Here is a 14,193-nt window from a genome sequence, read left to right as displayed (position 1 = left end):
TGATTCTGAGATGAATTCATGTTGTTACGTATACTGATGGTTAATTTTTCTATATTGTGTGAGGTAAAAGTTGAGATTGATTTTTATTTTATTTTGATTTATTTTTGTGCATGAATATTTAATTGTTCCAGCACCATTTGTTGAAAATAAATCTTCTTTCCCCTTTGGATCATTTGTCAAATATCAACTGGCCTTCAATGTTTGGATCTGTTCCTAGATTCTCCCTTCTGTTTCATTGACCTATGTGTCTATTTTCACACCAGTGCCACACTGTCTTTATAACTGTAGCTTTAGTCTTGAAATCAAGTGGAGTAAGTTTTCCACCTTTGTCTTCTTTAAAAATTTGCTTTTCCCCTCTACATCCTTCACATTTTCACAGGACTGGGACTAGAATGAGGCAAGCAAGGCACCTAAGGCACAAAATTTAAGGGGGAATTCGCCCTCCAGTGCTTCACCTTAGTTCAGCCCTACATTTCCATACAAACTTTAGAAAAAGACCTGCTAGGATTTTAATCCATTTGTATTGAATCTAGAGATAATTTGAGGGGGAATTGAGAGCTTCAGTGCTTTGAGTCTTCTGATCCATGAACAAGGCGTATCTTTTCACTTATGTATATCTTCCTTAATTATTTTTAGCAGTGTTCTGCAGTGTTAAATATACAGGTCTTGTTAAATTCATCCCTACGTTTCTGATATTTTTGATCAATTGAGAATGGTGCTGCTTTTTCAATTTAAGTTTATAATTGTTAGTTACTAGTGTGTAGAAAATACAAATGATTTTTGAACATTGACCTTGTATCTCACAACCTTGCTCACCTTACATATTAGTTCCAGTGGCTTTATTTTGTAGATTTACTGAGATTTGCTCTATAGGCAATCATGTCATCTGTGAATAAAGATGGTTCTGCTTCTCCCTTTCTAATCCAGATCTCTCTGATGTCTTTTTCTTGCCCTGTTGCACTGGCTAGAACCTCCAGCATAATGTGGGATAGAGTTAATAAGAGTGTACATCTCTTGCTTTTCCCCTGATATTAGGGGGATACATTCAACTTTCCACCTTCAATTAAGAGTTTACATATAGGTTGATCATAGATACTCTTAATCAGGTTGAAGAAGTTTTCCTTTATTCTTGGTTTACTGAGGGTTTTTCATAGAATTAGAAATTGGATTTTCTCAAATATTTTCTTATGCACCTATTGATATAGTCACATGGTTTTTCTTTTTTCCCCCCCTGTGGATATACAGTACCAAACAGATCCATTTTCAAGTGTGAGACCAACTCTTACAGTTCTGAGATGAACCCCACTTGATCATGATATTGCTGGGTTTTGTTTTGTGTTGTTGAATTTATACTTAACTAAACTATTGGCTAAGATATTTTAAGGAAGTTTTATATCTAAGTTCATGAGGGATGTTAGTTTGTAGTTTTCTTACCGTGTAAACTCTTTGTTTGGTTTTGTTATCAGGGTTGTGGTGGCCCCTTGGAATAAGAATGTGTTTCTTTCTCTTCAGTTTTCTGAAATGATTTGTATAGAATTGACATATCTTCCTTAAACATATGTAGAATTCACCAGTGAAGACATCTGGCTCTAGAGGTTTCCCTACCTGCCCACCCGTCTTCACCATAGGAGGACTTTTAATAACAGATCCAACTTCTTTAGTAGATACAAAGATATATAGATCTCTGCATATTGGATCTTTATCTTCTGGTTGCTTTTAAGATTTTTCTTTTTCTAAGCCTTCTTGACTCACTTTAACTTCTTTAGCTTCACTGCTATGTTTGTTGCCTTCTCACATCTGAGAGAAGATGCCAGCAAGGTGTGTACCTTTTTCTGTAATACGTCAGAAAATACCAGCTGTAGGTGGTTTTGGCAGACAATGGTCTTCACCCAAGGAAATCCCTGTTGTACAAAGTCTACCAGCATTTACCACTTTCTGTCAGAATCTTAAAAATTAGACCATCAAATCATTACATCATACATCTGAAACTTATATAATATGTTAATTATACCTCAGTAATAAAAAAAAAGAAAAAAAGATTTTTCTTTTTCTGATTGTGTGGTTGGGTGTGGTTGTCATCAAATTTAGAAATTGTTTGACCATTATTTCTTCCAATATTTTTTCTGTCCTTCCCTTTCTCTCTTCTCTTTCATGGACTTAAACGACATGTTTATTAGGTTGCTTGAATTGTTCCCCTGTGCACTAATGACTAATGCTCTGTTGTTTTTTTCCCAGTCTTTTATTTTTTTTCCCCCTCTGTGATTCATTTTGGGACTTTTTGTTTTGATACTTTCAGGTTCATTTATTTTTCCTCAAATCTGCTGTTGATTTTATCTAGAGTAATTTTCATCACAGACATTGCATATTTTATTTGTAGAAATTCAATTTGCGTCTTTTCTTTTTCTCCCTATCATGTACATACTTTGCTCTACATTCTTGAACATATGGTGTGTGTTTATACTATTTATAATATCTGTTTTAATGTCCTGTTCTACTAGTTCTGCCGGCTGTATTATTTCTGGGCCTGTTTCAATTGATTGATTCTTCTTCTCATAATAGAAGAGCATTTTCCTGTGTCTTTGCATGCCTGGTAATTTTAGATTAGATGCCAGACACTGAATTTTACATGGCCGAGTGCTTGATGCTTTCCTTCCTTTAACTACTTATCCCCCTACCTTTCTCCCCTTGAACAGAGTTATGTTACTTCGGAACATTTTGATTTTTTGAGCTTGCTCAGAAGCTTTGTTAGGTCAAAAACAGTTTTAGTCTGTTGCTAACCTGACCCATTATTGAGGATGATTAAGCCCTGATCCTTCTAGGTGGTCCTTTCCTTAGACTCTGGTAGTTATCTCACTCACTTGCACTAATCAATATGCAGCTAAAGACTCAAAGGGAACTTTCAATAGATTTCTGGAGGGCATTTTTTTTTGTTTTGTTTTTGTGTAGCTCTTTTTTCTCCATCATTCTGCCTTATGAATTGCAACTGTTGGCCTCCTCAAAACCCAAACTCTCTCTTCAACTCTTGGAGGCCATTAGGCTCCACCTAGGTTTCCTCTTCCTCTGCTGCAACCTGGAAAGTCTGTGAGCATTAAGTTCACGCTCACTTCATTTGTTTTTTGGGGTGGTGTCACTTTCAGCTATGCCTGTTGTCTGATACCTGAAAACTGCCCTTTCATATGTTTTATTTTTTTATTTAAGGTAAATGGTTAGACACCGAAGCTCCTTCCACAATTTGGCTATCGTGGCCATTGCTGCTATAAACATTGGGGTGCAGGTGTCCCGGCGTTTCATTGCATTTGTATCTTTGGGGTAAATCCCCAACAGTCCAACGAAAGATGAATGGATAAAGAAGATGTGGTTTATGTATACAATGGAATATTCCTCAGCTATTAGAAATGACAAATACCCACCATTTGCTTCAACGTGGATGGAACTGGAGGGTATCATGCTGAGTGAAGTAAGTCAGTCGGAGAAGGACAAACATTATATGCTCTCATTCATTTGGGGAATATAAATAATAGTGAAAGGTAAATGGTTAGTTCAGTCCATCATGGTCAGATTTATACATTGACTAACATGCTCTCTATCTTCTGTTCTTCTGAATTTCTATTCTCAGATCTTTATACTTGGTTCTACACAACTGGATCCAGTTCAGATGCAAGAGCTTGATGTGGTAAACATGGGGCTGTAAACTTCAGAGCCATCCACTTCAGGGTCCTGGGTCACACAATTTTATTTTCATATCCTATTTGAAAAAATTTTTAAGTAATATTTCAGGATTTTAAATTATAATGCAATTAAAAATTATAATTTTCTGCCAATTCCTTGGGGATTAAAAAACCATGAAGTATTAATGTGAAACATAAGGTCTCATTTTCCTAGTAGTAGGGATAGTTGTGCACAAATAAAAGCAGATTTAAATATTCTCCTGAGACAAACAAATGGGTATTGCAAACAAAATAATTAAAGTGGTTAGTAGCAAGCAAGCAAATGAGTGCCATGAAGGATCAGCCACTATTATATTTATTTTTCTGTTTGAATATCTGCCTGGGAGTGAGCTGAAAATTGAAACCCTGATCAGCTTTTGAAAATTGAACAGCAGAATGAAGAGCATTGGCTTTATGTTGTAGAATTACTTTAGGTCAGAGTCTCAGATACTAAAATTTTTGAGGTTTACCTTTTTAGTGTGTGAAATTCCAAAGAACTCCTTCTCCCCTTTGCTCCATTTCTCTCTCCGTCCCTCTTTTCTTGTCTCTTTTCCTCCTTCACTCTTTTCTCCTTCTCTTTCTTTCTTCATAAGTATTTCCTAGGCCTGGTGCTCGATACTAGAGACCAGAGAATATGAGAGACACACCCCTCACCCTCAAGGAGCTGTGCTTGGTTCCAAGTCCAGCATATATGGAGCAATGATCAGCCCCTTCAGTTCCCTTCTGGTTCTGCAGGGAACACAGAATTTGCAGTGCCCCCACGTCTGAATCAGGGTTGTGGGTATACAAGAAAGGGCCAGAGGATCCTTACAGATATTGGGTCTGAGTAAATCAAGTTACCTTACTCAGTTCTTCAGACCCCCTTTCCAGGTGAATTATGTAGTGTTCTACTGGGACCATGAGGTTGCATGAAGGGCCACTTTTTTTACTATGACTGTAGAGCCTTATTACCTGGACAAGTCTTACTCAGACTCTGCCCTGAGCTGTTAAACTGTGTAGACACTACTCTATGGCCCTTCCCTCCGAATGGCAGACAAAGCTATGTTTAACTTGTGCTTACAGTTATTAGTGCTTTTAATACTCAGGCCCACACCTGCGAAGAATACATTTCAGGTCCAACTTAGAGCATATTTCAGGAATATCACATCTGAAGAAGGGAGGGTCAGGTTAGCAATCACTGAACAACTTCTGGGAATTGCTGTGCCCTGCCTTAGAGGTTCTGAGTGCCTTGGAATTAAGGGAAACTACCTGAGCAGAGGGGAGTGACATGAGGTGGTGGGAATGCAGAACTTACCAGGCCACAGGGAACAGGAAGGCCTAAAAAGATGGGGGCAGGGAAAAGAGGGAGGAAGGAAGAGTGAGATCCACGGGGGCGGGGAGAGGGGTGAAAATGGGAAAGGAGAAAGTGAAAGGAAGAGACATGAAAGAGAGGAGAGGAGAGAACGGGGTGTAAATCTCACAGACAGCCCACTCCAGCTCAGCCGTCATCCATAAATAACTCACAGCCAGAGGAGCTTTACCGACTGTCTCTCGTAAATGCTGGGGACATGTGTGGGTCCCCTAGCTCATTGGAGGGCAGATGTCCACCTTGTGCTCATGGTCAAATATAATAGAACACAATGTGGTGAAATAAAAACTCAATTAAATAAAATGGAATAAACAGGACACTAAACATGCAAAACCCAGAGGACATTTTTGGACAAGATAGCAGATTCTCCTGTGGAGGCGTTTCCCAGGATTGCACAGGAAGCCTGAGGGGACATGTGTTTCACCCTATGGCCCTGGCCAGGTGTAGGTCTTTAGGAAACAGAGCCAGCGGCTCACTGCTAGCTGGTCTGACGGGACCACTCAGGGGAATGGGCTGTGAGGGAGGAGGAAGAATTGGGGACAGCTCTGCCTCCTGTCCTCTGGGCAGCCCTGGGTAAAAAGGGCAGGCGACACACGCTGGCTTTACTGTGAGCAGAACCCATTTGTGTCACTTACACAAATAAAAGAAGCCATACAAATCTCAAATAATGGGCCATTTGATTTAATGACAGGATGGTGGAGGCCTGATTTGATGTCTTGGCGGGGAGTCAAGTGAAAGCAGGGCCTCTTGGAGATGAGGAACGGGGAACAACCACGTGCGGACTGAGATGCTCGGGAGCCCCCTTAGGGGTTTGCATGGGGCTGCAGGGGCCTTGGGGTGGCAAAGGGCAGGAGGGGGGCTGCTCTGGCTTCCCCAGGGCTGTGCTGTGACAGCTGTTTTGCTGGACTTCAAAGGTTGTACGGAGAGCTTCAGCTTCTGAGTTAGAAGGATCAAGCGTGCTCACTGCGAAGCTCTCCACTAGACATGCTGAATCCCGTTGTATTAGAGTCACCGAATTAAGTCAGAGCCCCGGGGAGCGCTGTTACCCTTCGACAGCTGACACTCAGAGGAATCAAGTGCCTTGTCCAAGCCATACAGCCAGGAAGAGGAGAAGCCAGGACTGGAACGCAAACCCGTTGGACTCCAGATCCTCTCCTCCCTTCACCTCACTGCCTAGTATCTCAGACCAGCGCTTCCTAAAGTTGAGCCTGCCTAGGAGTCGAAGTGCAGACCTCGGTTAGCTAGGTCCAGGAGAAAGCCTGAGCTCTGCATTTTTTAAGAAACTCAGAGATGATGCTGATTCTCTTGGTGCATGGACCACACGCTGGGGAGCAAGGGCTTCTTCTATGGCAATTTTCTACATCTTGTGTAAAATAGGGAAACTCATGCAGACTCCATGAGTTTTCAGGGGATGATGAATGAGAAAGGGCATCTCTGTCCGTCTGAACCACCACTCAGAAAGTGCCCTCCTGCCACCTTCTGTGTCCTGGAGCTGTGACCAGCACCAAGCTTTGGCAGCTTCCTCCCACCCTCTCTTCCTCACCAGGATGTCCTGGTCTCCGCAGAGCCCTAGCTCACTTTGCCGTAAGCACTCCGTAGGGATCTGAGTGCAGCAGATATTCTAAAAAGCCTGTTGGCTTCAATGGGAGGAAATCTTCCATCATGACTTTATTGAATCTTCCTTATTTTTTCTCAGCTTCTCTCAAGCCAGCTTTGTCTGTGGAGTTTCCTTACTATCATCAACTTTAGATTACTGGCACCATGGTTGTTAGGAGGCAAATAAACTTTATTATTCCTCCAGAGATGGAATAATGCTGGTATCACACAGATGTTTGATAGATCTAGGTCCTTCTAAAGAATAAAAGGAAATGACTAATACTGTGATTACACAGCACTATATAAGTTTAGAGCCCTATATAAATGTTTAATAATATTTCCCCCTGATATCAGAAGGTTCAGACATTTTACTGAAGTGTTAAAGATCAGACAGGAACTTATTTGTGCATGCGTTTTGCATCAGATTTGCCCAAGTATATATTTAGAAAAAGGAGATCCTTTCCATTTTAATTGCTGTTTTGAAGATTTCTCCTCATTATGAAAATTTATCCTCTATGCTGCTCAAACAGACATGGAGTAAGACTTCTGCAGTGAGTGTCTCTGTTTTAAACAAAAATTTCCAAGAGGCGTAAAAGATACAGGGAATGGTATTATGAACACTCACGTGTCCACTGTTCAAATTTTGCCGTAATTGAGATCTCAATTTTTAAGAAGCTGACCATTTCAGATATAATTGAAGTCTGCTCTGTACCCACTTACATTAAGTCCCATTAAATTCTGTGTCAGTCAGGTTGTTTTTTACTACAAGTAACAGTAAAATATGAATCCGATTTCCATCAGTGATCTGAGGGCGTATCATCTCACCTTAGCGAAGGCCTGGAGGTAGGTCGGGAGATCACAGGGCAGGGTGATTCAGCGGCTAACTAGTCTCCCTGGGGATCCCTGGGCTGTCTGCTGTGTTCAGTATGCTCAGCCTGCCATCACGGGGAATTTCCCATGACTCAAGCCTCCAGAGGCATGAAAGGTGCTATGTTTTCGTGGTGGTCATCTTAGGATTGAGCAGACCTTCTCAGAATCCCTCAAGGAGAACCCCTTCATACCTCAACAAACAGAGATGGAGTCATGAACCTTCTCCTAGAAGTCCCTAGAGTGGTCGGACCACTTGGCTCAGACCAAGCAAGATGCCCCACGGTTCTGAGTCCAGAGGTCTTTTCCTGCCACTTCAAATCCCAACGTGGAGGGAAGGGCATCTGTTCACACTGGGTTATGCCAGCATAGAAGAGGAGGGATAAGGCTGGCAGGCAGGTAGGCAGCAAATCTATTTGCTGGCCCGCTCTGTTTCCACAGTGTCCACCACTCTCCTGAAGCTGACGTATGTCCTTCACATCTGTTTTTACTGTTGTGCGTATCTCTACTATAAAAGTCCTGCATTTGAGGTGTCATTCTGCAACTTGCTCCGCCTTTCCTTCCTTTCTTGTCTGTTTTCCTTGCCTCTAGTATCCACATGCTGCAGGTGGTGATGTCGTAGTACTGTAGGTGTATTCAGTGATTTTCGTAGCTGCACAGTAGTTCCTCACATAAATCTCATTGTCACCTAGGAGGCCCAAGTGGAAGTGAGGAAGAAGCAGCTGAGTCGGATAGACATGAAGACTCTTGTGTCTCTCAATTATCCTGTTGTTGTTGTCCTCATTGTTTTCATTCTTCTCGTAGTTAGCAATAAGGAGAACTTTCAAAATTGTTACTAGCTTCAATATCAGTTGTTTGCTAGCTTTTTGGGGTCAAAGGCTTCTTTGAAAATCAAATAGAGCTCATGGGCTTTCTCCACAGGAAAAGGCACACATACTTGTATACTTAACATTTTTTTTTTTTTAATGGTGAGCCCCCCTGAAGCCAGCCAGAGACCCTGGCTGAAGACACACATGGCCTCTGAATGGAGGTAATCAGGTCTTATTCTGTTCCATGTTGTGCTCTTTAAGAAGGACAGTTTTGCTTTCAACCAGTGGATTAAATAACACCTGAAAGGATGTGAGGATTCGCTTTTCTTTAGAACTTTTCTGATTTTTCTTTAGTCTTAGTTGTGTGTACAGGGAAATTTGTAGAGGTTTCCTGATAATTTATTTGACTCAAAATGAACATGGTCTAAGTGCATGTGTTCAGTACAAAATTAGAGGGAGTGGGTATTTTTATTATTCCATCTCATGTTTGGTTCTTTTCATAGAAATCTTCCTTTTAGTATGCTGCAAGGCATAAGAGTCTCCCCCCACCCTCGCCCCATCCCGATGTCTAGAAGAATGGATATTTCCTGGGAATTCTATCCCTGTTTTCTTCTCTACTTGTTTTAGTTGTTACAATATTTTTGTTATCAAACTACAAGCATTTCTTACATTGAAAAAGGATTCAGTGGTACTTTGCCATCACTCTGTTCCAATCTCATCAGTCAACCTGTGCTGTAGGTTCTGCATTTCAGCTATCTAAAGATGATCCATTTGCAACAACCCTAGTCCAAGACACCATCATCTTTCACAGAGATGGTCTTTTGAGTGAGCAGTATTGATGAGAAAGGATTTATGGGGGGGTGGGTAGCTATTAGATTGTAGGATTGCAAGGTAACAGAATATTTTAGGGGAGATAGTCCTGGAGCAACAGACAAAATAATTTGGAACCTGTAGAATATTTACCTTTTTGGAAACACAACTGGGAGATAATTAATTGAAGAATGCAATTGGGATTTGACCAAATGGAGAAGATTGTCTTCTCTTGGGCCCCTCAGAGATAGCTTTCCTTCTAACATTAATGACAGTGAACTTAGGGAAAGGCAGTAAAATAAAGCAAATAGAAATTGTAGCACAATCACTAAAGTTTAGTCAAACAGCCAACACATAAGAGGAGTTTGGGAGGTGGGTGTGTGTCCCAGGAAAAGAGTGGGGCATATGCTAAAGAAAGAAAATTCCATATAAAAGGATTAGTGGTATGTCTTTATGGAAGAATAATTAGCCTGAATGACACTCCCAGAAGGAGACCTAGAAAATCTGGGTAGAATATTCTTTAAAAATATTTTTAAATGGATCACTTAGCAGTCAAAAGTAATGTCCACAGAGGCCAAATATAAAGTGAATACTGAAACTTTGGGAAATACAGGAGCTTCAGATTTAGTTTTTGCCTTGAATCTATTGCCCAAACTGTGGGAACTTTGAGCTTTTGTTCTTCTGTCTGTGTGGGGCATGGAACACATGAAATCAATGTAAGAACCAATCAGATGTGGGGCTTAGTGAGAGATTTTATTATAAAGCTGGAAACTCAGATCCTCGATATAAAGGTTAACTAGAAATGAACTCACTGTGCAGAAGAGAATAGCATGGAAAATGTTCTGTCTTAGTCTTGGAGTTGCATGGAAGGGGTAAATTTTCTCGAGAATTGATGAGCCCAATGCAGGTTTGTGACCCAAGTCATACCAACTGTGGTGCCTAATGAAGCTCAGAGGAAAGTTTAATATTAATGTCTGGGGTTATAGATTGGTAGTGCTCCTAGGTAGGCTGTAGGAGCGAGCATAAATATTTCCTGAAGTAATGCAAATTTGAGTCAGATTTCAAGGAATTCATAAGGAAGTTTTGAGGGAAATAAGATTATACACACAAGAAAGGGAAGGAAGGAAAGAAAAAGAAAGAAAGAATAGAGGGAGGGAGGGAGGGAGGAAGGGAGGGAGGGAGGGAGGGAGGGAGGGAGGGAGGGAGGAAGGAAGGAAGGAAACCACCATGAGTGAGAACCAGGGGGCCGGTGGGGGTGGGGACGGTTTAATCAGATCTGAAATGAACTGTAGATTTTAAAATGATCTGACATAAACTATTAAATAAATATGCTTATATATGTTAAAAGAATAAAGAGATGCTGGAAAATATAAGCAAAAAATAAAAGCCATTTAAAATTGAAGTGGAATTGAGAAATAAATGCCTTCAGGCAATTAAAAACCTAATCACTGAAGTTAAAAAATTTAAAGGATTAATTAACTATCAAAGTGGATACATATATAAAGAATTGGTGAATAGGAAAATGTGGAGAGGTTATATAGAAGGCAGCCCAGAGATATAAAGAGATGGAGACTATGAAAGGGAGATGAAAGCACATGGAAGAGAGATGAGAATATTGGATTTCTAGGAGGAAATAGGAGATGATGGGGAAGAAATAATATGAAAGGGTAGTATGGTCTAGAATTCTCTGAAATTACTGAAGGAAACCAAACCCCAGATCTAGGAGGCCACAGGATAAAAATAAAAGCTGCATACCTAGAGACCTCATTGGCCTGATACCACAGAATACCAAAGACAAAGAAAAATCTAGAGAGCATCCAGGGAGAAAACACAGGTCTCCTTCAAAGAAATGGCAGTTAAACGGATTCCTAATATCTGGAGTTAGTAGGCTGGATAATGGTGCACAAAGATATCTAGGGCCTAATCCCTGGACACTGTGTTACCTTATATAGCAGAAGAGATTTTGCAGAAGTGATTAAGTTAATGAGATGGAGAGATTATCTTGGGTTATCTGGGTGGGCGCTTGAAATGCAATTTCAAGTGTCCTTGTGAAAGGAAGCAAAGGGAGATTTAAGAGAAGAGGAGGAATATGCCGCAGAGGAAGAGATTAGAGTGATGTGATGATAAGCCAAGATGTGCTGGCATTCACCAGAAGCTGTGAGAGGCAGGAGCATCTCCCCTAGAGCCTCTGGAAGCTGCGCATCCCTGCCAAAGTCGGGTTCCAGCCTAGTGAGGGACATCAGGCTTCCGGCCTTCAGAACTGTGGCGGAGTGCAGTTCTGTCCTAAGCCGCCCAGCCTGTGATGATTTGTTACTGCCGCCAGAGGAAGTTGACGTAGCGAACAGAAATGGAAGCCGGGAGCCAATGTCATAGTAAATTCAGTGTGCTAAGAGCAAGTAGGAGTCAATTTAGACTTTTATCTTTCAAGAGTAAGACTTAAAAAAAGACACTTTCCAGCATAGAAAACTGAGTGTATGACTCACAAAATGACATTAAAGGAAATTCTAAATGATGTACGTCAGAAGTACTTCTGTCAGATTTGAGTTCAGAAAAGAATGCCTAACAAATGCATTGATAAATATCGGTTAAATGGAAAGCTACTGACTGTATAAAGAAATGGGAGTTATATGTAATAGGAAGGGCCACAGAAAGATAGAATTAAAATACTGGATATTATTATCACATTAGTTGGGATGATGGTGATTAGAAATAAATGTTGGAGGAGAGAGTAAGAATACTGATTGACTTCATGCCTTATTTAGTATGCATTTTGAAATATCTAAGATAGCCAAGAAAAGAATAATGTGGAGAGCCTAACTTCTGAAAGAGGGTAAAATAATGAAAATAGGAAGAATAGTCATTCCATGGGGGAGTGAAGAAGGAGAAAAAAAAGAAATAGGAAGATGTGTAATATGAATAATAGGATAGAAGTCAAAGTAAATGTAAGTAATCATAGTCCAATATAAATAGATTAAGATTTCTACTAAAAAGTCAAAGATGAATGTAAAAACACGTAGTATATTTTGCTTCTAATAGACTCCAACTAAAGTGTGAGACAGAGAAAGATGGAATCGCAAAGAGGCAGAAGAAGTTAGAGCAAGCAGCTAGTAACCAAAATAAAAGTGGTGTCGCTGTGTTAATATTGGATACAATACACGAGGAGGCAGGAGGAGTTACTAGAACTAAGGAGGTTATCTAAATAATGGTAAAAGACTCAATCCAGGAAGGCATTATAGTTTTCCATGTATATGTACCTAATAAAACACTGAAAATATGTTTTTTTTTAATTTTTGAAAATATAGGCTGAATTCAGACAGAAATAGACTAATTCCTAAGCTAACGGACCTAAAAGTAGGCCACTGAAACCTACAGCAATGGGACAGTTAACGCACATGAAACATTCAGGCACACTGACCACATGATAAGCCACAAAGCAAAGCTCAACACATTTTAAAGGATTAGCTTTATACAATCTATATTCTCAGGTCACAGTGCATTCAAGTTAGAAATCAATAGGAAGATACTAAGAAGAATACGCTCGTGTTAGGAAATTTTTGAAAAATCCCTAGTAAAGTACTTATGGGTCAAAAATAAATCAAAATAGGATTTTAAAAAGAGTGATACAATTTATATGTATAACCTGTGGGACACCGCTAAAGCAAGGTTTGGGTGTAGATTGATTGTCTTCATTATTTTTCTAGAAAAGACAAAAGGTGTAAGATTCCACCGCTGAGCTTCATACCTAAAAAGTTGGAAAAATAGCTACTTAATAAAGTCAAAGACAATAGAAAAACAATGAAGAGTAGAAATTAATGAAATAGAAAACCATGGAAACTCATAAAACAGTACCAGTTAAGCCAAAACTTACTTATTAAAAAGAATTTAGGGGTGCTTGGGTGGCTCAGTTGGTTGGGTGTCTGACTCTTGATGTTGGCTTGGGTAGTGGTCCTGGGGTCATGGGATCAAGCCCTGTGTTGGGCTCTGCGATCTGGGCAAAGTCTGCTTGGGATTCTCTCTCTCACTCTCCCATTGCCCCCCACCTCTGCTTTCCTCTCTCTCAAGTGAATTAAAAAAAAATTATTAAATAAACTTTTAGCATCAAAGTAAGAGAGAGGGCACAAATCATGTTGTTCTCAGTGGATGAGCTCACACAGCTTTAGATGCATCAGAGAGAGAGAAGTAGAGAGACATTGTGAAAAACATATTCCAATCAACTAGAAAGTTTGAACAACATGGCTGAATTTTTAGAAGAAAAAAGTGACTTAGGGCAAAGAAGGAGAAACAAGCAAAATCCCTATATTAAAAAAAGGAAATTTAATCAGTAATAAGAGAGAACACCAGGTTAGATGAGTTTATAGGCCAATTCTACCAAACATTCTAGAAAGTGGAGAAGATATTTATGACATGTGACAAAGAATCACCCAGAATTTTTTTTTTTAAAACGTTCCCACAAATCTAAATGCAAGAGACCCAGCCCAATGGAAACTGGACAAAAAGACAAATACAAGAGGAAACACAAATGATTCAGTTATATGAAAGCTATTTAACCATATTAAGAATTAGAGAAGTGGAATTAAAATCCAGTAATGAGGGGATCCCTGGATGGCTCAGCGGCTTAGTGCCTGCCTTCGGCCCAGGGTGTGGTCCTGGAGTCCCGGAATTGAGTCCTGCATCAGGCTCCCCGCATGGAGCCTGCTTCTCCCTCTGCCTGTGTCTCTGCCTCTCTCTTTGTGTGTCTCCCATGAATAAATAAATAAATTAAAAAAAATCCAGTGATGCAATTCCTACTCAACAGGGTGACAGACAAAATGTTAGGTACCAGCAGGGCTGCAGGGGCTCTCTTTACAACACAAGATCATAAATTGGTGCAATTACTTTGGAAATTTGGACATGTCCACATTCTCCTATTGAGGAATTCTAATTCTAGGTGTATACCCTAGAGAAATTCTTACACAGTGCACCAACACATGTGCCCAAGAAGAACGTATGCAGAAGCTTCATAATAGCAAACAAACACGTTCCGATGGTAAGGAGCACTAGGGTAAATAAATGGCGG

General features: G+C 40.2%; 1 protein-coding gene across 3 annotated transcripts in view; it reads left to right on the top strand.

Annotated features, from left to right (window-relative positions):
* Positions 1 to 14,193, top strand: part of GRID1 (glutamate ionotropic receptor delta type subunit 1) — a 638,858-nt gene that overhangs the window by 406,330 nt on the left and 218,335 nt on the right. For 2 of the 3 annotated variants that reach the window (XM_072823837.1, XM_072823839.1), the window contains exon 6: positions 3,617 to 3,673. The exons of the other annotated variant lie outside the window; for it this stretch is intronic. In XM_072823837.1, the coding sequence (XP_072679938.1) occupies positions 3,617 to 3,673 (57 nt within the window). The remainder of the gene's footprint in view (positions 1 to 3,616; positions 3,674 to 14,193) is intronic. 3 annotated transcript variants of the gene reach the window in all.

Source organism: Canis lupus, chromosome 4 (assembly GCF_048164855.1).
Source record: "Canis lupus baileyi chromosome 4, mCanLup2.hap1, whole genome shotgun sequence".
In the NCBI taxonomy this organism is placed as follows: Eukaryota; Metazoa; Chordata; class Mammalia; order Carnivora; family Canidae; genus Canis; species Canis lupus.
The sequence above is the reverse complement of the archived record's forward strand: the minus strand, read 5'-3'. Positions and strand labels throughout refer to the sequence as shown.